This window comes from Echinops telfairi, unplaced genomic scaffold (assembly GCF_000313985.2).
Source record: "Echinops telfairi isolate 266 unplaced genomic scaffold, ASM31398v2 ScPeMD7_443;HRSCAF=831, whole genome shotgun sequence".
Taxonomy (NCBI): Eukaryota; Metazoa; Chordata; class Mammalia; order Afrosoricida; family Tenrecidae; genus Echinops; species Echinops telfairi.
The window spans coordinates 69,907,992-69,931,014 of record NW_022104341.1 but is presented as its reverse complement, the minus strand read 5'-3'; the positions used below and the strand labels follow the sequence as shown (position 1 = coordinate 69,931,014).

The 23,023-nt window shown below is 47.6% G+C and overlaps 1 protein-coding gene across 2 annotated transcripts in view; it reads right to left on the bottom strand.

Annotated features, from left to right (window-relative positions):
* The window catches only part of DAB1 (DAB adaptor protein 1), a 1,456,966-nt gene that overhangs the window by 64,636 nt on the left and 1,369,307 nt on the right, over positions 1-23,023 (bottom strand). For both annotated transcript variants that reach the window (XM_045291934.1, XM_004699390.4), the window contains exons 7-11: positions 13,743-13,874; positions 12,994-13,113; positions 12,435-12,473; positions 10,932-10,997; positions 2,216-2,275 (exon numbers count right to left, since the gene is read on the bottom strand). In XM_045291934.1, coding sequence (XP_045147869.1) covers positions 2,216-2,275; positions 10,932-10,997; positions 12,435-12,473; positions 12,994-13,113; positions 13,743-13,874 — 417 coding nt within the window. The remainder of the gene's footprint in view (positions 1-2,215; positions 2,276-10,931; positions 10,998-12,434; positions 12,474-12,993; positions 13,114-13,742; positions 13,875-23,023) is intronic.

Here is a 23,023-nt window from a genome sequence, read left to right as displayed (position 1 = left end):
GTGCTGGTGTGTGTGTGTGAGTGCTGGTGTGTGTGTGTGTGTGTAATGTGAGGCTGGGCCGTGAGTGCTGGTGTGTGTGTATGGTGTGTGTTTTAAGGTGCTAGTAAGCATGGAGATGGTGTGGCCAGGCTGCTTTAATAAATTCACAAAAGCAAGGCAGCAAACGGAGCATGTTTCCTCACGTCTCCAAACTTGTTAGGGGCAAAGGAGGCAATTTTGGCACAAATTGAATTGGAGGGAGCGGTGTAAAGGGGGCCCACACCAAATTGAAACACAGAAAGCAGGCCAGTGTCTCGGTGACAAAGGGGCATGATTAAATGTAGAGGCCCAGGGAGAAAAACGCCTTTTTCCTCCCCCAGGTTCCCACAGCCGGTTCTCTACTGGTGTGTGAAGCGGGCACACATCTAAATATGCCTCTTCACCAGCACTAATAAGCCCTGGGGTTGGGAGCCGGTATTTAGGGGATAATGGTGGCTTCAAAACACAGGAAGTGGATTAGAGAACTGGGCATTTATCAAGACAAGGTTCTCACTAGGGAGAAGGGAAGCAGAGGTCAGTGGAGGGAGCCAATGGAGCAGGAGGACAACCCAGCTAGAGAATCGAGACTCAGGTTGGGAGGGACGTCGAGAGCTCACCTTGCCTGTCTACCCATTAAATGTTTGAATCCTCCAGATGAGGGTTTCTGACAGCGGCTCTCTGCTCTCTGCTGGCCCGGCTCCAGTGATGGAGAGCTCACAGTCTGGGCGCCAGCCCATCCCACCCCGGCGCTGTTCTAGTTCACTGTGAGCCAGTGTTGGGGTTCCATGGGCTGGCTGAGGTGGAACCAGTACAGCCCCCAACTTAAACCATGTAACACCTCCACCCCCACCGACAAACGAACCAGTGAACATACACATTGCCCTCGACTCCATCCCGACTCATAGCAACCTGATAGGAAGGGTTTCTGAGAGTGTAAATCTTAATGGACCCAGCAGGCTTCAACTCTCTCCCAAGGAGTGAGTGGTGGGTTTTAACTGCCAGCCTTTTGGTTAGCAGCCCGATGCTTAACCCACAGTGCCATTACGGCTCCTTTAAAACATGCCGGCCTGTCTGTATCCTCCTGAGAGGATGGAATCCAGAATGGCTAACAATGTTCCTGGCAGAACTACCAGAGCCTCACGACAGCTCTGGGAGGGTGGGCTTGACTTCAACGCCCATACTCTTTCCATACATTGTGGAACTGAATGCAATCAAGAGACCAACGGCCCTGATTCTTTGTACATGTGCTGCTGCAACGTCCCACGTCCCCTGATGTAGCAGCCCCCACTGGCTCTCCAGCACTGGGTGAACTGTACGGAGAAACTGACTTGGGGGAACGTCACAGAGCCGGCGACTGTCCTTTCTGTCTCGGACCCCCTGGGTCCCACCAGCACTGGAGGTCCCCAAGTGATCTTTGTTGCCCTCAGTGCACTAAGCCTCAGGTGGGGTGGGGGGCCCCCCGCATGCTGACTAAGCAGGGATTTTCCATACTATTTATCCCATTGGCTTTTGGGGCCTTTGATACCCCGAAGGCCCCATTAGTCCTTCTTGGTTGTTCTCTTCTCAGCCCCCTTCACAGTAGATGGGCAGCTCTCGTCTCGTTATCAAGACACTGTCCCTCACTGGACCGTGGAGACGTCACCCCCCAGCCCAGGGTCTCCCTGGTCTACATCTTTATCCATGTGGAGTCAGGAACCGCGGGGACGAAGAGCAGAGACACGTGGATGAGAAGCCCCTCTCTCTCATGCTTTCTTCTCAGCCATGTGCTCTACAAGACTTCCGGGGGGGTGGGGGGTGGGGGGCGGCAAGTCCCCAGCAAAAGAGAGCTTCAGAAAGTATATGGGCCACATCCCATGATCGACTTACCCACAGACTTTTAGAAGTCCTTCCGACCCTGAGCCTGTGCTGGGGCAGGGTTGCGGCAAAAGATGAATTGAGTGTGGCTAAGAGGCTGTGCCACTGGGTTCTAGGAGGCCACGCATCCGTTCAACAAGGGTATGCTCAGGTTGCCTGGGGGCGTGCTTCCTGCTGCCCCTGGGACACCCGAGACCTTGATATGCTCACCCCTAGAGGTCTGCATGACTGCCAGCCTTCCTTTGCTGCCTGCTGGCTCCCTGAGGAGTCCCTAGCCTAGAGCCAGAGCCACGTGGGTTGCAACCCTCGCAGCAGCCCCCACGCTGAGAGGAGGTGTACTTACACTTACTGGTTGACTTTTTGGCACATCATAAACACCTTCCTTCTTTTGGCTGGTGGGAACCTGTGGAAAAAGGTAAAATAGTCAAAATTCTGCTAAGCCCTCAGAGGAAACAGACTTTCCCTCCAGGCTGGCCACAGTGTCTGGGCCGACGAAGGGCCCCGAGGCAGCCCTGGAGGCCGAGGGAGCTGCTCTAACAGTTGCAAGTGCCAGACAGCTGGGCTCAGTGTGTGAGGAAAAGTGGACCAGGAGAGAGCATGCTCCTCACTGAACAGACAGGGCAAGACTGTGTTCCTGGGACCCTCACAGAGTCCCAGAGCCCAGAGAGATGCAGGGGGCATGTTGCGGGTTAACAAAAAAATCCTAATTTCACCAGAGATAAAAATAAAACCCAGGGGGGCAGGGGGCTGGTGAATGGCAACAGATTAGCATCCCGATGAGCTTCACTTTGCTTCTAACCTTTACCTGCATCGCCCTCCCTCCCCTGCTCATCCATCCGATCTTAGCTGGGCCACTTGCTGGCTGAAATACCCTAAGCAGGTCCCCTAGCTCCGGCAAAGTTCACTGTTATGGATATGAAAAGAATGAAAAACAATTAAGCACCAAAGGAAGGACCAGAATGGTAATTACATTTGCCATTGATACATTCTACAAATACATACATTAACATATATTATGATAATAGCAACAGACTGAGTACTTTCTTGGTGTGTCCATCCAGGGCTTTGCAGGAAGCACTCTAGACTGGAAGCAATCATTAGCTGCTCCTGCCACACCTGAGCTCACATCTCCCTAACAGGGATCAGCCAGCCATGGTGGTTTCACTGTCTGATAATGTATCTGTCTTTCCATCAGCCTGGGAGTTCCTTAAGAGCAGGCATCATTTCTTATTCATCACACTATTCTGACGCCTTGATTTGTGCCGAACACCCAACAGGCGCTCAGTATATATATGTCTGCTGGATAAACAGACCCAAGAAGATTATGAGAAAGAGTGAAGAAAAGGAAAAAATGAAAGAATTTGGTAGGCTTGGTTGGACCTGCTAACTATACTCTTATTAAAAAAAAATTATATAAATAAATATATATATACATTTATTCCTTGAGTTTCTTCATCTTTTTCATTCTCCCATAATCAAAACAGGATCTTCACAGTAACCCTATAAATAATTGAAAATATAATCTCCATTGCAAATGGTAGAACGTTATCTCAGAGACGTCAGGGAAGGAGGTGCAAAGCTCCACAGCTATTAAATGAGAGGGTTCAAACCCCGCTCTTCCTAACTGCCACACGTCATTCAGGATGAGCTCACCTGGGCCAGGCACTTTGGTGCCAGGCACTGTTGTAAACACTTATGTTTTAAGGATCTTCTCCTATACCCCTTAGACGACTCTGTTAGGCTGAGACTAGAATTGCCCTCGAGTTCCTAGGTAGCACAGTTAACACGCTCAGCTACTAACCAGAAGGTTGAAGGTTCGAAACCACTGAGAGGAACCTCAGAAATGTCTGGATTTCTTCTTCCACTGGCAGCCCTATGGGGCACAGCTCTGTTCTGACAGACTTGGGGTGCTATGCATTGCAATGGACTCAACAGCAGTTGGCTAGGGGTAGCTGTCCCCATATGGTGGAGAACATTAACAAAGATGAGAGAGGGGTCAGTGAGCAGGGGAGCCAGGAACCCCAGGCCCCAGGAGCTTGCCGTTTCAAGGCTGGCTAGACCAGACAGTCAGGGATCTCTTGGCAGCACTCGCAGGCTCCCACCCTTGGTCTGAGTTCCTCTCGTCCTCTGACCTCACAGTCTGTATTCCCAGAAGCTCCTGCATCTTCTGGCAGACAATGGAGCCATGAGTGAGCAGAGCTGGGTTTGGATGATGCATTTGCCGAATTGCTCTTATCAGCAACCCGGGGCGCAGGGAGCCACCACGGGAGAAGGCAATCTCTTTGCTCTGATAACCGGGCTCTATCTAAAAGGAATTCTCTAAGAACGCCTGCCGAATCCTTGCTAATGAGGGCCGATAAATTACCAGCTCTCACTTTTGTTTTCACGAGCTCCCCCTTTCCTGAGCAAAATGAACAGCGTTCTGTTCCCCCTAATTCACTGCTCACTACGGGCACTCAGCACAGTTGAACCGCGGCAGACTCTCAATTATCCCTGCAAATAGAGGGGAAGCAGTGAGATGGATCAGCCCAAACGGTGCATAATTGAAAAAGCTTTGCACTTGGCTATCCCATGGGTGAGTATCAATCTGCCTGTTTGTCCTTCAAGACTTATCTCAGTCAGGACATCTTCTGGAAGCCTGGGCTGGTCTCTAGGCCTGGCGTGGAGCCTTCCTGGTGTGTTCCTGTAAACTCGGGCTTGTTTTCCTGAGGGCTCATCCTGTGTCCTGTGCTGTGCTTTCCTGGGACCAGATGGAGAAGGCCCCGGATGGAGCACAGCTCCCTGTCTCGTTGGGAGTGGTGGACAGGTACTGAGGCCACTGTGCACCAAACAACTCCTTGCCGCTGAGTTCATTCTGACTCAGCGTGACCTATGGGTAGAATTCAGTCTCTGTAGGTTTCTGAGACGAACTCTATGGGAGTAGAGAGCCTCAGCTTTATTCCTCGGAGCTGCCAGTGGTTTCCAACTGTTGCCTTTGTGGTTAGCAGTCCAACACATTGCCCACGACCCTACTACTTGAGCCCATGGAAGCAGAGAGCAAAATGTGCTTTCTCTTATGAATGGCATTAGCAGACCACATGGGAACTGTCGGCTCACTAGCTGTCTGTCTGTTGACAAGTCCTTCTGCTCCGGAAGCTTGCGGAGGGCAGGGGAGATATTTTATTATCATACTTGCTCGGCTGAGTTCCTATCGTTCGTTGCTGGTGAGCTGGCACCATCACCATCTGGTCCTGCACCATCTTCGTGATGGCTGGTAAGCTGGAGTTCACTGTGTATTCTGAGGGCCTTCCAACCCGGGGGCTTCTTTCCCAGCATCCACTGGGCGACATTCTGCTAGGATCCGGAGGCTGTGTATGGACTACTTTGAAAGAGTCGATCACCAACCCTTTCTTCCTCTCCTGTCTCAGGGTGGAAGCTCTCCTGAGACCTGTCCACCGTGTCACCATGGGTGGCCCTACTGCTCTTTGAAATATGGAGGCATAGCTTCCGGCAAACAGAGGAGATTTGCTCTGTGCCTATTAGTTATTTAGCACCAGCCACTTATCCCCTGCATGCTGTGGGCCACACTGGCAGGACCACTAAAGGACGCAGACAAAGAGGGGTCCCTCTTGGTCCCCTGGTGCGTTCATTTACCAGCCAGCTCAGGGGGACACAAGGCTTCGAGTGAGCGAGTCTCCAGCAGGTAGCAGCATAGAGGTCTGATGCCCCACCTTGGCTTTGCCTCAGGTTGTGTGAACCTCGAGGTTCATTTTCTTCTCTGAACCTCTGTTTCTTCATCTCATTGCCAGAGCATGGAAGGCAGGGGGCAGGGGGGCGGGAATCTTGTCCTGCGGGAGTGTAAGGCCCATGAATGCATCAACACTGGTGATCTAACATCACACGCCTGACCAAAGGGAAGCCCTTCCAGCCATCACATTGAGGGTGAGGTAATTTATATATCTGACCAACGATAACAGGCTGATTTTAAGTGGATCCTTTCTAGGGCCTGTGAATGATGTTCTAAATATCCAAACGGCCCTTGACAGTAAAAATGTCCCCCGCCTCTGATCCAGGGCATTGCCTATATATTCCTTGAGGGTGGGGACCATGTCACGACCATTATATCTCCTTATACTTGTCAGGTGTTATGGGTTCCACAGATAAGTGACTTTTTGAATAATTAGGTTAATTATGTAAAATTAAGTTACCAATTATACCCCACATATAGAGAATATACATTTTTAGCATATTAATTATGGGAACTAATGTAGAGAGGCAGCGTGTTGAGCAGCACGGGATCTTTGTCATTAGCTGCCCTTGAGCCACAAGTCATGGTGCCCGGTGCACACAGCAGACCTGCTCCATTGAGCTTTCAGGCTGGGGATGTTTGGTAGCAGATTGCCAGGCCTGACTTCTGAGCCTCCTCTGGCTGGGTTCGAACTCCCAATCTATCAGCTAGTAGCTGAGCATTTAACTACTTGTACCACCCAGGGGCTCTGGCCTGGGACTAGAGACTTACCATTTTAAAACCCAAACACTTGATACATCTTAAGCATGGATTAAGGGGGCTTTTGGAAGGACTGAATCTGAACAATGACCACTTGGCCAGCTGAGATCCTGCTTACCTAGGAAGCCTGAGAAGCAACACTGGGTTTAGAAGCAGCGACCCTGACTGGGGACAGCCCACAAAATGGGGGAACTTGATTTTCTCATGTTTAAAATTATAATCATCATAGATGTTTTTCCTGTCTCAATTTATGATCAGCGGGATCAACATTAAGCAATAGGAAAATGCTTGGTACTGTGAGGCTCTGCATTGTTTGTTTGTCTTTTAATAGATAACTTTTTCTGAGCACTCAGAGTGAAAGGCAATTATGATGATGATGATGATAGCTTGGAAAATGAGATGACTGATCTTCATCAGAGAGGTGCCAGTTACTCAGGGGGTCTCTTTCCATTTTCTGGCGTTATAAGGGCTTGAGTTTAGAGAGGTGGCAGCCTCCTGCTAGGCTCTCTGACAAGATGCATGGTGCTGTGTTTTACTTGGTGCAATGCATCTTTGTACAACATCTTACATAGCGTCTGGTACTGATGACATTAGGAAGGAAAGGGACCGAGCATTTGACGCAGAACCTGGTATATACCATGTGCGATAATTATGGCTTTAACTTTTTATTGTGAATTGGGTGAACAGAGAATATCAGCTTACCTCCCAACAATTCACGGGCAGTGTGTTTCATGGCATGGATTGCAATCTCATCATCTGTCCCAGGTCCTCCCTGCCCTGTGTTTCCAATTTCCATTCTTCCCAACCCTTTTGAACTTTGTCCCAAGTGCGATTCTGACCACTTCATACCTGCAGTCATGTCTCATGGTAGAGCACCCTCATTTTATAAGCCCTGGGATTGCAACTCAAAGGCTATGTGTCCAAGGTCACTGAAACAGATCAAGGATGTGTCTCCTGGATGACCTGCCTAACTCCACAAACCAGAGGAGAGTAAACCAGAGGCGTTCCATCCTGGGGACTACACTTCACAGGGAAGGAGTATGTACGGGGCACGTAGAAGCCTTAAAAAAAAAAAAAAAAAGAAGCCACATGAGCTCCTAAGGCAGCCGCTTAAAAGCCCAGCCTTACCTGTGGGCCAAAGAGCTTATCTCTTGTTAAGCAAATTGTGCCCCAGTGGAAAGGCTTAAATGGGAGAGAAGAATGACCAGAGGCCTTTTGAACAGAGGGTGATAAAATATTCATTCCCTCAATGGCAACTTGCTGCTAATGAGGAACAAGCAGGAGAGCAGGGGGTCAGAGCTGTAAAGACAAGTGTGATTTTTAGATAGTGACCTGATGGCTGGCAGCAAATTGCAAAGCTCCAAATCCGGGAAGCCTACGCTGACCACAGCCTAGGACAATAATCTGAGTCAGGTATTGACTGATGTGCAGGTAGGTGTGCAGGTTTCTGAGTCATAGAAACCTGGCCAGGAGGGGGAGTTCTACCTCTGGCTAAGGGGTAGACCCTAGGCAAGATGCTTTCTCAGGAGCATCACTTTCTCTGTCTATAGGGTGGGAATAAAGACGCAAAGCACCTAGGGTGGCTGGAAAGATGAGAAGCCTGCAAACCTCTACTCACAATCAGACAGGATAAATGTTAGCAACACACACACACACACACACACACACAGCGAGAGGGAGAGAGGCAGAATTGCCTGGTAGACAGAGCAACCCAACATCTGTCTCTGAAGAACCAGCGTTCTAGGTGACCTGCTAGTTGCCACGAGTAGAAGAAAGCGTTGCTTGAGGGACCCTGTAGTCTTCCCGGGGGGCCCTTGGGACAGATAAACAGGGGCCCTGAGAGGGGAAGTCATCTTCATAGGCTGACTTCTTATTGTCTCCCTGCCTCTCAAGTGAAGGCTCTGTCAGGTTGTACCTTATATTCTGATACTGCGCATATAGGCAACTTTTAATAATTCAAGCACCATGAAGTGAAAGGATACGGTTTGACTGGCTGAGCAGGCCCTTGTACGAAGATCTCAAATCCACACGCCCAGATTGCACCTTCTGTCACCCAAGAGGGTGTCCCATTGTGCAGCCAGGCTCAGGGCACCAGCACATGGCTTTTTCATTTTCACAGGAGCATGGCCATCCGGGAGAAACGGTTCCTCAAGTTTCTATCTGGGGAATCGGAGTCTCAGAAAGGGCAGATGCCTTGCCCGCTACTGCGCAGCCACGAGGAGCTGGTGAGAGAACTGGACCGAGAGGCCAGCTCCGAAAGCTGCTCTTCCCAGGACCTTCGGCTGTCCCCGCCACACCGTCCTCCCACACCGTCCTCCAAGGGCCACACAGGGGAGCCCTGCCAATTGCAGCTTCGATCTGGATTCAGAAGCTTCTTAGAGCCAAAAAGCCCAATTCTATTTTCCAAAGTGGTCTCTCTTCGCAGGAAGGCTTTGGTCTCTCACCAGACACTGCAGGTGTATCCTTTAGAATCTGACATTGAAGACACATTTCTATAACGGAAGCTTTGAAAGTGATGACTTTAAGCCAAGCTCCCAGGCAGAACCTTAAGCTTGATTAGACTCCAGGTGGATGTCGGGGGCAGTTCCAGTCATACCTCACAATGCTGGTTACCACTCAAGTTGTTGGGAGAACTGAAACTGTGCTTTGGTCATCTAAGTGTCTTATACATTTGATAAAGAATTGAAAAGATATTCTCTTCTAATTTCACAATCGTTACCTACAAGTGAAGCCCTTGTGGGGTGCACACAAACTGTCAGTGCACTTGGCTGCCAACCAAGAGGTTGGGAGTTCCAGTCCATCCAGAAAACCCAACCCAACCCAAACCAAACTCACTGCCACCAAGTCCATGCCAACTCACAGAGATCCTACAGCACAGGGAGAGTTGGCCCTGTGCGTTTTCAATACTGTAACTCTTCATGGGAGTAGAAAGCCTGTTTTTTCTCCTGAGAATTGGACGGGTGGTTTTGAACTGCTGAACGTGGGGATAAGCACTATGCCGGGAAGTGCCTGGAAAATCCCAGGAGCACAGTCTGACAGTGACACCCGGAGTCACCACGGTTTGGCAATGACTCAATGGCAGTGTGTGGACTTAGTACTCCAAGCACTGAGACTAGGAGTCCTTGCACAATGACCTGAATTAAAACATTAACATTGCATATTATTTTTCCCCTTTTTTCTATAATGTTTGCATTTTAACCCGAGATTGAAATTCCAGTTAGTGAAAAAACAGAGGCCTCTCTCGTTCTTGGACATACTGCTGTGCTGCTACGACTCAACGGTCAGAGGGAAATGCAGGATGGGAAGAGCTTAGGCTCTGTCCTCAGATGCACTCCTGGCTCGAATCCTGCCTCTCAGTTGTACAATCTCAAGGAAGCTACACAGTTTCTCCGAGCCTCTGTGTCTACGTACAAATGGGATGAAAATACCTTGGTTACAGAAGTTTTGTAAGAATCAAATGAGTTTTGTTTCTCACTCTGAAAGGTATCAGATTAGAAAGTCCTGGTTAGAGAGTAAGAGAAATGTGGAACAAAATTGAAAATAAATTTTTAAAGGCGGGGCTTTCTAGTAGAACCCTCAAGCCCATGCCTCTTTGGGCTGGGTCCTGAATTTCCCTGTGGGTTTAATTTCCAGTCAAGCGGAGGGCAGGCCTCTGAGGTGAACCATCACACTAGGAGGGCTGCGCTCCTTGGCATAATCAAGCATTTAAGATCAAGGAGCAGGATTTGCCCGGGGACAAAATTCAGCAAGTAGGAAGGTTAGGAAACAAGGTGAAACAGGGGTGAAAAGGGGTAACTGATGTTTAAAAGTGCAATCAATGACAGGAAAAAGGATGCGGATAAATTACAGAATGGAAAACAGATTAGCTTTGTAAACCTTCACCCCAATTCACAATAAAACCTTTTTCAAAAAATGTGTTCTGCACATCGTAAATGATGGAAAACATTAATTTATAAAAGGGAATGGATGAAACATCCAGTATTCTGTCTTTGAACATTTATTTGGTTATCATTTCCAAAGTTGTTTTCAAATAGCATATTTGAATGTGCACTTTATTTTCAATAGCAGGGTTGACTTTTTAAAGAAATTTGATGCGCAAATGGTTTTGAGACATGAGGAACCTGGTTTTTTAAGGACAACAACCCTGTAACACATGACTTTACGTATGCTAACGTATCAGCAAAAGACAAGAGAGCGCCACTGAGTCCGTGGAGAGGCAGAATGAAAAGCTCATGGACTCGGAAGCCCATCACAGAATGTTAGATCTTCGTGTCTTCTTAACATAATTATGACCCATTAAAAATTAAAACACTGCTCCCAACTGACCACTAAACCTTTCAACAACGAGGCATGAAAAATCCAAGCAAATTAAAACCACCACAATAATAAAAACAAAACAAAACAAAACAGAAACCTGGCAAATTGTCAGGAGAGGAGCAGCCAGTTCATGCAATCCCGGAATGACTGAGCTAGCTAGGTAGGCCCCTGAAAGTGCGACCCCTTAATTCTTAAGACGCTGCGATGCATTTGCTGGTAGTGATATAGCGGTTAAGAAAGGCAAACAATTCTATACCTGATAAATGTTTTCTTCCGTTTCGGGATCACGGATTGGCTCGTGTCCAGCCTCAAACACAATGTACTATAACAGGAGCAGCCCGAGAGGACAGGTCAGAGGTGAGAAAAAGAAAGAGGAAAACAGGCATTTGGAATTCATGAGCTAAATCACAGTGAGCAAGATGTGCAGTTTTCTTTAAAGAAAAGCCCCAAAGGCCTGAAGATCAGCCCTTCAGTGGGATCACAGGGCCCAGCAGGTCTCTGTGAAGAGACCCTCCCCTGTCAATAGCACTTGACCTCAGCAAGGTCTGAGTGGGCTAGCTCCTCACGCTCAGAAGGGACTCTCTCAGGAATGCTTGGGGCCCCCAGGAAACCTGGGTGACAGATTTTGTCTCCTTTGAACTTAAGACCCAAAGTCTGGAGGAAACCCTCAAATGTTCAGAAGACCCTCAAAGACATCGCACACACCCCCGCCCCCCGCCCCTAACCCCCTTACCCTATAAATATCACTTCCTTTTACATTTTAAATCTGGAAAATCACAGGCTAGTTCAAAAAAGGACAAGATTCTTAGAGTCTTCGTGAGCCAGTTAGTCCGGGCCTGAGCTCTTATTCTAAAGGCCACCCTTGCCTGCCAGGATCCCCAAGGAAGAAGGACCTTCCCTAAGGTCCTTTTTGGGTCCTTTGACTTTACTGTGCCATATGCACTAGAGACTTTGTCAGCTTCAGGCTCCCCACACTAGCTTACTCTTGGCCTCATAGTCACAGCTTTCTGCAGGGACGGAGACATCCACCTCAATGTAGATCAATGCATATAGCACACATACGGTGGACACAGAATGATACGTGCGCCTCTGAGTTGTAGGTTCAGAATTTCCTTTATGTCAATCTTTGGGCTCCCTTTTCTGTAAGCACAACGAAAGAGGAGTTTCTGCTCTCTCTGTCCCGCATTTCTCCAGCGGCCACAGTCCTTGGAGAAGACTTGAGAGGACGCTCCAGCTGGTCAGGGGGCTCTGGGTTCCTCCTTTCGCTCCTCACAACCATCCCAGGGTCAGTCTGGCTAATCGGGGACCAGAGCCTTCTCCTCACTGCCCTTCTACAGCTTACACACAGACCTTCCTCTGGGTTTGCGTTAAACTGCCGCCAAAATGTCAGCCCTCATCTCATCCCTGAATGCAGAGAAGCCTCCTCATTACTCATTCTCTCGCTAATGAGTTCAGAATATTCAATAGGCTCTTGAAAGCCTTCGGCTCTGGGCTTAAACTTTTACAGATTGTGGACGGGGCTGAAGCAGGGGCATGATGGGAGAGGCAAATCCCACTTTCCTGGTGCAGGCCAAATGTCTGCTCTGTTTTTATGGAAATTTGTTCCTGGAGGGGCTGGCAGATGGGTCTCCCCCTCACACATAATCCAGACCCCCATGCAGGCTCTGCAGCCAGGGGACGCTTCAGGGGTCTGGCACACGGTCTGAACCTCAGGCCTAGCCCATCCTGAACTGAAAAGTCGACTGTGGTTCCGAATTACCTGGTACACAGGGTCTTCAACATCCTCTTCCAAAATTGTCTACGACAGAGCGACAGGCAGGAGAGTGAAGGGCAGAGGACACAAAGGGGGAGAGGGGAGACCGTATTCAGAAATCACAGGGCAGCACAGAAAGCAGCTCTGTGGGGACTGGCTGGTGGGTCATTAAGGGAGAAAAAGACACAGAAAAAGCAAAAACTCATATAGCCCTCCCCTGTCCCTTTAACATCACCCGCCCCCCAAACCCCCAACTCCTCCCACGCCCCATGCCCCCATCCCACCCTAACCACAGCCAAAGCAATTGTGTTTCTTGGCCCTCTTTCCCTGAAAACTTGCTCTGGATGAAAGACTGCACTTTCTCTGAAGGATTGGGAAGCTCAGGGCATAAGGGGTGCTTTCTAGCTCTAAAGGCTTGCTCTGGGTGCTTGACATTTACGTGGGACCCTTTCGTCTTTGGGATTTCTTCTTGGCAGAGGGAGGAGAGCTCCTGACTGGCAGTTTTCACATCTGTTTCTTATAAGCCCACATCTTCTCTGGCTGTAGGACCAGTTCACACGTATACCTGGTACACAGCTTGTTCACACTGCTTATCCTTCTGTGCCTTTTTTTCCAATTCTTCTCTTTGCTTCAATTCATAAATGAGTTGAAAGAGATCTCGCAAGTCCAGAATAACAGGTTCGGCCTGCAGTACAAGGTTTGGGTAAGTTCATTCAGTGAAAATGACTGGGCCAGGCCCACCAACTTTTGCTGCATCCTACAGTCCTTCTTTTTCCTATTACCTTGAAACCTTCCCTCCTTAATTAATTCTACCTTGTTTATATTGGTTTAACAAATTGTATCTAGGCTACAGTTCACTTCTTCAACTAATTATATTTGCAAATTCATAGTAATCATAAGCATAAAAGGCATTGCTTTTATTTATTAGTAATTTCACATACAATGAAATTAGGGTAGGCCTGATGGCAAAACAGCTCTTTGTTTTCTCATATTTCCTCTTTAAATGAGGCTATGAGAGCAAGGAAACTTGTTTGTACACTGAGCCTCCCTCCAGTTTAATCAGAAAGGACAGTAATTAGTCATTAGGAAATACCCACTGGAAACAAACAAACAAACAAACCGACCGGATGGGAATGGATGAAGTGTCTTGCTCCAAGCTTGTCCTGGTTTTGAGATGGGAAGCTGAGCATCCGATTCTAGGGAGGATGCCTCTCTAGCTCATCGTACAAGGGTGGGCCTTCCAAGACCAAGGGACCTGCAATGCTCTCCCCATGGGAAAACGAGGAGACAATGGCCTTGGGTGGAAGTACTTACCGCCTGGGCCGTTTTTATCGCCACGAATCTGTGATTCCCTTCCTTCCCACAAACGTATCCAAAGGCCCGGTGGTCTGTGATGTCCTTTGCAATGTAGGAAATTTCGTGAACAGCATGATGATGCTGCAGGGCCTATCAGAGACAAAAGGAAAACGCCTATTTTATAAGACCGTTCCTTTGAGCTGTTGATCAATAAGAGAAGTGTTTTTGCAATGTGTGAACAAGCCCGGAGGGTTTTGGAAAAGCTGTCGGGTCCAGATGGGAAGCAAAGGAGCCGTGGCTGCCCTTGAGAAATAGGGTCTCCCCTCCACGGTCCTAATGCTGGGACCCGAGAGAGAAGCAGGATTGCTCACATGATGAGCGCGCGTCTGCAGGGAGGGCTTCGCTCAGCGGGCCAGAGCCCACTCTATGCAGAAGTGTAGGCTGTATTAGAGCCTTCCTCACGATGCAGCCTAGTTGAACTTCTAGACGGATTCGCTCCCATTTCACAGACCCAGGGGTCTCGCTAGTCATGCGGCTATGCACCGCACGACTCCTGGGGTGTCTGTGCATGAAACCATAGGTTTGTATGGTTTTCACACAGCTTTGCTGGCAAACGGTGTTACAGAGTCTTGAGAAAGGAACACCACTCTGTTTGGTCCACAGTCAGCATTTGAGTGAGAGAGGGGGCTACACATGTCTCTTAGCCTTCCAATGCATGAGAACCTCCTTTCACCATGCCCATTCTGCTCTCCATTTGCCCCAATTCGACTGCTCTTTGAAAAGCTATTTGGAGTCGCACCACTGCTGAGAAAGCTTCTCTGAACATGGCTTGTCTTCCTCTTTCTGCAGAAATAATCCCTCTTCCTTTTGTGTTTCCATAGAGAACGGGATGCTCCAGGGATAAGGACACACCGGAAGGAGCCACTGCCTATCGCTCCTTGACTTCCTGCCTTCGTGGCTCATCTGTTTCTGACATCTTTCGCAGATTCCTGCTCTGTCTTTCCCACCAGGTTCTGTCCTCCTCATCTCGGCCATGCTAGCACCTTGCACTGACCCTGGCTCATGGTTGCTGAAATAAAGTAATGGGGGATCCATTATCGGAAATTTGAAAATATCTTGAAACTCATCTTCCTGCTGCTATCATACCTTTCGACAAATAAATGTTGCTACCGGTTAGGCAATGGTGAACTCTCGGTTACTTCCCTGCATTAAAACGCCTGAAAGCACTTCTCCTTAAACAGAGGGATGTTCTGTAAAAGTTTCAATGTGCATGTGGGTTCTAGAGGATGTGCTGAAAGTCATTATAAAGGTCTTTTCTTTATCCTAGGAGTCAGGAGTCTGGATGTCTATGTCCTGTGTGACCACAGGGCAATCAGTAGACCTCAGTCTCTGCAGGTACCAAATGATGGACCTTGATCAGATCAGTAACAGGCAGCTCTGACTCAGCACATCCCTATGTGTAACAGAACTGTACGCTGCCTATTCCTGGGCTGTCCTCAAAACTGTTATGGTTGAGCTCACTGTAAAGCTACTCTGTTAATCCATCCAATGAGAGTCTATCTCTGTTTGGCTTCCCACCCACTTTCCCAAACAAGACGTCCTGTTCTAGAGGTTGGTCTTTCCGGGCAGTATGTGCAAAGTTTGTGAGATGAAGTCTTGCTGTCCTCAAATCGAGGGAACATTCTGGCTCGACACCTTCCATCACAGTTTTGTGTGTTCTTGTGGCAGACCACGTTGCTTCCAAAATTCTTCACCTGCACCATAATTCACATGCATGAATTCTTCTTCAGCCTGCCGTATTCAATGCCCAGCTGTCACATGTGTCTGAGGCCACTGAAAATGCCATGGCTTGGGTGAGGAGCATGTCAGTCCTCAAAGGGCCACCCTTGGTACCCAAGACTTTAAAGAGGTCTTTCTCAGTAGATTTGGCTAATACAAGCATCGTTTTATTTTGGGGGGTGCAGGGATATCATTAAAAGTAGTCAAAGGGGCCAGGAACAGCTGTCAACATTTGAAAGGAAAAAAAAAGAACTATATGGATATTCCGATTAAGTCCGAGCATTTCATTGTATGTGCACATTGTGAAAATGCCAAGTTTGAAATCATATCAGGTTATCATTGCTATATTCCGTAGCCCCGGTTCAGACATCCTCGCTCATTAATACTTAGTTATGGATTCAAATAATCCAAACAAGAAGGTGAATGGCGACACATGTTTCTCGGCAGACACAAATCTGTCCCCTTACTGGGCCCGTGGAGAGACGTGTCTGATGAGGGAAGTCAGTTGGGACAATGTTAAGAATCCTTGGACTGAAAAACCACAGCTGTCCACTCATTCCCGACAGGCATGCTATAGGACTGAGGAGATGTGCCCCGAAGAGTTTCTTTACAGAACTGAGCTGCCACATTTTCTCCCTTGGAGTTGCTGGTGGGTTCCAACGGCTGACTTTACAGTTAGAAGCTGAGGGCTTAATCACGGTGCCACCAGGAACTAGAGATCCGGGGAGATCTTGTTCTGGTTTCCCAGATCCTGGAAGTCAGGAGTACCTAAGACCTCACAGCTGGGCGCCAAGGACCGGCGCCTCGGGCTCTCATGATCTCAGTTCTGGGTCCCTGGCCATCACTGTCTGAAACACCATTTCCCAGCCTTTTGTCATCTTTCCAGGGTTCTAACCTTTGAATCGTTTTTGTTGGCTGCCTTACCTTCACCTTCCAGAGTCCGACCAACTTACTGGCCGCTTTGACTACGCTTATGAATTGGCATCGACTCGTTGGCACTGAATGAGGTTTGGGGGCTTTGTTTGGCTCCTCTTGGCTTTCCCTTTGGTTATTTGGCCTGTCTGTCTAGGCTGCCCACTGGCCCCTGGACGTGACGAAGCTTAGAGAATAGAATCACTACCCAGTCACTAGCCCCTCACATTGCAATAAGATAGCTAGATAATTCTAATGGATTTTGACACAAATAAGGCTGGAGAAGAAGGAAGTGTTTGTTAGTAAAATAATCAGGATCCACTTATTCTTGTTTTATTAAGGAGACATATTTAGCTAGCAGAGGAAAATTGCTCCAAGAGCGGTAGCTTTTTTTTCCTGGTGCTAATGATGCAAAATTGATGAGATTTACATTCACGCAACATGGGGGTATTGATTTATAGGCTTTTGTGTGCTCAGATGGTAGGCAGCAGGGGAAAGTGAGAGACAAAGATGTTCTTCTTTTGCTTTTCTCAAAGTATTTCTCTCTCTGTAGAATGTGAAGAATGTTATCCACGTCTCCTATTAAATCAAAGTTTGACGACAGTGTTTTATTGATTGCCAAGTGGAATATTGCTCTAAAATTAAACTGCGATTAGAAGTCTTCCTGGTGGAATTAGATTTGGAGATGATTGTGCAATGGTAAAATATCACCTACTATGCAAGAGAGCAGATGGAGATGTTTTAATTTATCCGCAATTCCTAATTAAGTGTTTTCAAATCAAAACATTTTTTAATGCTTGGTGATACCTAATATCGCCTTCCAAGGTGTAACTGTGAGGGCGTGAAGTGTTTACAGATAGTTGTGATATTATCTTTTCCCATGGTGGATTTTATGACATGCTAAAAAAATAAAAAAAGAAAAGAAAAAAAAAGATTGCTCTTCAAGTATCTGATTCATTTGAAAACTAACAACTGGAGCGAAGATTCAACTTCTCCAACTTCAAACCCTGTTAATCACACGGGTAACCAGGTTCATCATACTATACCCACTGCTGTCACATCCAGTCCAACTCACTGCGACCCTAAAGAACAGAGTGGAACTGCGCCATACGGTTCCCAAGGCTGCAATCCGTATGGAAGGGGACAGCTTCGCACTTCTGTGAAAAGAAAAACCAAATCCCCCAGGCCAGGTGCAGCCTCTTCTTACTCATGGCAACCCCGCCTGTTTCAGAGTAGAACTGCACTCCATGCCTCTGATCTTTCTGAACGAGAGGGTCAGACCTTTCTTCCACAGGGCCTCTGGGTGGATCTGAAATGCCAACCTCTGGTTCTTCACTTGTTCCCTGCAAAGACGCCATCATAAACGGGAAGTCCTATCGATAGGGGGAAAGAGTGTGCCAGGCATTGAGGTCCTCGGTCCAGCACATGGTGGAGAACATGCGTACATGCGATTTCTTCACACACTGGGGACATGAGACGCCTGAGATGAGGATTCATGTCTGGTTGCCCCTAGTGTTACTCCATTCTGAACAACACTCCCGGGGAACAGTAAGTGCTAAGTTGTGTTTGTTGAAGGAGAAGAAGGGAGGAGGGAGGGAGGAAGAGAGGGCAGAAAGGAAGAATGGCAGGATGGAAGACAGGAAGGAAAGGCAGGCCAGGGCATCTGAGTGCTCAGTAAGCGTCCCCTGAATGAATGGGATCAGGCTAATTCATAACATTCCACGTAGATGGATTCATTCTATGAACATAGGGTTTCTTATCTGATCATCATTAAATCTTTTTTCTTAGCATTTCCATGAGCCATTTACCAATGCTTAAATGAAGTATCAAATTGTTTGGAGGGTTACTGTCGACAGAATAAATTACAGAGAAGACTTAATTTGTAGCATGGTTCAATACAGCCAATTACATACAGTATGGATTATAACGTCCTCTGCTGTAGACTTTACCGTTAGCTTAAAAAAAGAAGAAATTCTACCCTGTTTATCCTTCCTACGATTATGGTGTGTGGGTGTGTAAGTGTACAGGAATGTGTATTTTCCCAAGGCAATACTATTCACAAGAGAAATATCCACCAGAACTCAAATGAGTTGACAACAACAACAACGAAAAACAAAACAAGAAAGCAGATAAGCTGATAGACCCAGAGCAAAAATAGATACATGAAGAATACACTATTTCACACTACAAGCAATTACAGTAGTTAAAACCTCACAAGACAAAGGGAGGCGCAGGCTCATTATAAAGGCCTTTCTCTTTTCCAACACATTTTTGGATGCCGATGCTGCATCCCAGTGCCAGCCAGGCTGGGAAACAATCTCTGCAGCACCCCCCAAGGATCGCTTGCGAAGTGGATCAGGTCAGAAGGAATTCTTCCCTGGGATTAGCATCCTGAGATCTCCTAGAAGGTCTGACTCAAGGGTAAGGCCAAAATTCCAAATAAACTAGTCTTTAGCTGAAGAGGCAGTGTGATATTCGAGGAGGGAACATGCACTCTGGAGCCAAAGTGAATGCATTGCAAACCTACGCTCTCTACCCTTGGTAAATTCAAGCTCCTAGCTGTAGCTCTGGGCACAGCGCTCTAACATTCAGAACTGTAGTTTGTCCTTTTGTACATTATGAAGAATGACAGGGGCTCTAAGGTTGTTGGAAAAGACGAAATGATTCATAAAAGATAAGAGGTATATATAAAATATCACCCCTGCCTCCCCCCACCAAACTGTAGAAAACAGACAATAGCCAATGTTGACAAAAATGTAGGAAATAGATACTTTCCCGGGCTTCTTGTAAAATGGAGCTACCAGGAGAAGCTCTATCATGGTGCTGCTGTGAGATTTAGAGTTAATATATGCAAAGGGGCGAGGATGATCTGTGTTTTTCAAGCTGAAAAAAAAACACCTGAAGAAACCATTTAATCCTTGAGTTGCAATATTGAAGGATTCTATAGGCAAATTATCGAAGATGTAGGAAACACCAAAAGAAGATAGAAGAAATACACAGAATCACTGTACTAAAAAATAATTGGTCGATGTTTAACCACCGTAGGGGGCAGCATATAATCAAGAATCAATGGCACTGAAGTCTCCAGGAACTGACAGAATGTCAATTGAAACCATTCAACAATGAATACACAGATGGAAGAGCTCGCTCAGCTACTCAGAAGACAGCTACCTGGCCGGCCAACAGACTGGAAGAGATCCATATTTGTGCCCATTCAACAAAAAAAAAGTGATCTAACAGAAAGCAGAAATTATCAAACAATACCATTAATATCACACATAACTAGATTTTATCAAAGGTAACTCAAAAAAACAGTTGCAATACTTCATTGATTAAGGAGCTGCCAGAAATTCCATCTGGATTCAATCGAGGAACTTGAAATTGTGGGTGTCATGGCTGACATCAGATGGATCTTCGCTGCAAGCAGAGAGGACCAGGGAGATTTTTACAGAGCTTTATTGACTCTGCAAAGGCATTCGCCTGTGTGGATCATGACAACCTATGGACAGCAATAGGAAGAATGGGAATTTCCCAACACTTCATTGCATTCTTGCAGAACCTGTACATAGACTGGTTCAAACACGTCAAGGGGATACTGTATGATTTAGAATCAGGAAAGGTGTGTGTCAGGGTTGTATGTTTTCATCATAAACAGTCTGTGTGCTGAGCAAATAATCCACGAAGAACGTGACACATGCTTGGAGGAAGATTCATGAACAACCTGTGATAAGCAACTGACACAATCTTGTTCGCTGAAAGCCAAGAGAACTTGAAGCACTTACTGATCAAAGCCTTCAGCATGGATTACAATATAAGGAAAACAAAACTTCTCAAACAGAACCAATAAACAACATCGTGATAAAGAGAGAAAAGATTGAAATTGTCAAACATTTTCCTTTACTTGGACCCACCATCAGCACTTATGGAAGCAACAGACAAGAAATCAGATGATTTCATGACAAACTATGCCATGGGGGACCTCTTTGAATGTTAAAGAACAACGACTCCACTTTGGGGACTAAGGTGCAGGCCAACTCAATCACCTCCTATGCATGTGGAAGTGGACGATGAATAAGGCAGACCGAAGAAGACTTCAAGCCTTTGAGTGACTTGATGCCTTTGCAATATTGCTGATGAAGAATATTGACTGCACCGTGGGATGCTAGCAGGAGGAACACCTTTGTCTGGGAGGTACAGGCAGAATGCTCCTAGAAACAAGGATGGTGAGACTTGGTCTCCTGTACCGTGGACACGTTCTCAGGGGGGTCCACTCTCTGGAGAAAGACAGCATCCTTGGTACAAGGTCAGCAGAAAACAAGAACATCCTCAAAGAGATAGACTGGCACAGGGACTGCAAAAGTAGACTCCAAGATAGTAATGCTTCTGAGGATGGCACAGGACTGGGCAGCGTTTCGTTCTGTTGACCGCAGGGCCACGGGCCAACACTGACAGCACCGACAGCAATGCTCTTTGGAAAACAAGGCAACAACTGCATACGATGGCTTCTGGGGTCTTCGTGGCATTTTAAACACGTGTTATCAACCAGAACATAGAACCAGGACATTCCACTCCAACCCCAACTGAGACTGTGTTTCCACCCAGATATATACTCTATCGGGATCTACGGATTAACAAGATCTCCAGATGATCCGCATTGGTCCCAGTTGGATGAATCTTTTATAAGGATGACCTGGGGGATGTTGTCCACGTGATTCAGTACATCCAGGCTGTTGTTTGTGGCTGGGTGCTATCCAGTGGGTTCTGACCCTTGCTCCTGGCTCCCGGAGACACGGAGAAGCTAAGGCAATGAACACGTCCAAGATTCAGCTGCACGAACTTGAGAGTTGTCCTATGTGCAACAACATGGAACACCGCCCAGTCTGGCGCTATCCTCACACCTGTTCTTATGCTTCAGCTCATGTAGCCACCGTGTCAGTGCATCTTGGATCTTCCTCTACTGCATCAAGCACGCTGTGCTTCCCCAGGGTCTGGTCTCTCTGGAGATGTCCAGTGGGAGAGCACAACAGGCAGGCAGGAAGGCGACTTCTCTCCGGGGGTGTTGAACTGCACAGCAGCTTTTGGAAGCCCTGTTATAAATACGCAGGTCTGGGAAAATGTCGGGGAAGTCCTGCCTGAAAACCAGGGAGATGAACTAGTTAACGAGCTAAGTGCACCCTAGACCTTTGATTTGGGCTTCCGTTGGTCTAACGGGCCAAGTGGAGCCAGGTGTGGTTAATCAATTAGCAATCACCAAAGCGACAAGCCAGCAGATTTTGCAAAGCTTTTCTTAAGCAGGGAAAGTGCTTTCCGTGTGAAACACTAGCATCCTCGCTCTGGGGTTGAATTTGAATTCCACGGCCCAGGACCAAGGATTGGGGTAGAGTGCAATCAGAGTTGGTCACAGGTTGCACTACCTGTCCTCTTCCATTTGATGAACACTCATTAAAAAAAAAAAGGTTCTGTACCAGGATACACTAGGCCCTGGCGATACTGAGATGAATAAGATGTGACTGTGGTTCTCAAAAGTCCGTGTGTGTGTGTGTGTGTGTGTGTGTATGAATGTGTGCGTGCGCGTGCACACGCATAGGGGCAAGCGAGCAGAGATGGAGCTCTTATCGTCTGCTGCCACTTCGTTGGTTCCAGCCCACGGCAACCCTCCGCACAAGAGCGCGAAGCACCGCCTGCTCCCGGCCGCCTCACCATGCTTCTTGTGCGTGAGCGCCTTTCTGCCGCTACTGGCTTTCTCTGCCCTGTACTCAAGGAGACCGTACACTGCTGTGTAGTCTGTCTCCGCTTTCAGAAGGCAGGATGCGCTGTGTGACAAGAGCACTTGAGTCTCAGGTTTGCAGCCATTGGCAGGTAACTGTATCTCCCTGGTCTGCCCATTTTTCACCTGTGAAATAGGCCTGGTGATCTCCTGACAGGGGTCTGAGGAAGACCATGTAAAGTGTCCAGCAGTCTATTGCGTACAGTGGTTCTCAACCTTCCTCATGCCACGACCCTTTCATACAGTTCCTCATGTTGTGGTGACTACACCCCCGTGGTGACCCCCAACCATAAAATTATTTTCGTTGCTACTTCATAACTGTCATTTTGCTACTGTTATGAAACCGGCGACCCCTGTGAAACGGTCGTTCAATCTCCAAAGGGGTCATGACCCAAGGGTTGAGAACTGCAGATCTAGCATCTCTAGTACCAGTCTCGTCACAACCACACAGGTTGAGGATTCTCAATCAGATGACTATGCTATGCAGTAACCAATCACCTAGCATGGTTCCCTCAGGGAGGAGCCTTCCCTGGAGCTGACCATGGATCAAAGGCACCAGGGAGGCGAACCTCGTGGGGGACCACGCTACCAGGAAAGAGGAACCAGCTGCGCGTCAAAGAGCATCTCCACTTTGGTGGCGTCATCTGAGAAGCTGCATTCCTTTGCTGCCTGAGAAGACTGAATCGTTCCCTTCCCAGCAAGGTGAGCCCGTCAGTTCCTCCCGGAACTGTCTGAGATCAGTTTTCTATCACTTGCGACCAAGAAACTTTTGAGCAATAAGTTACCATCATATCTTTGTCTCAAGAAGCCTCCGGGAAGAGACTTGTCCAGGGTCTCCTAG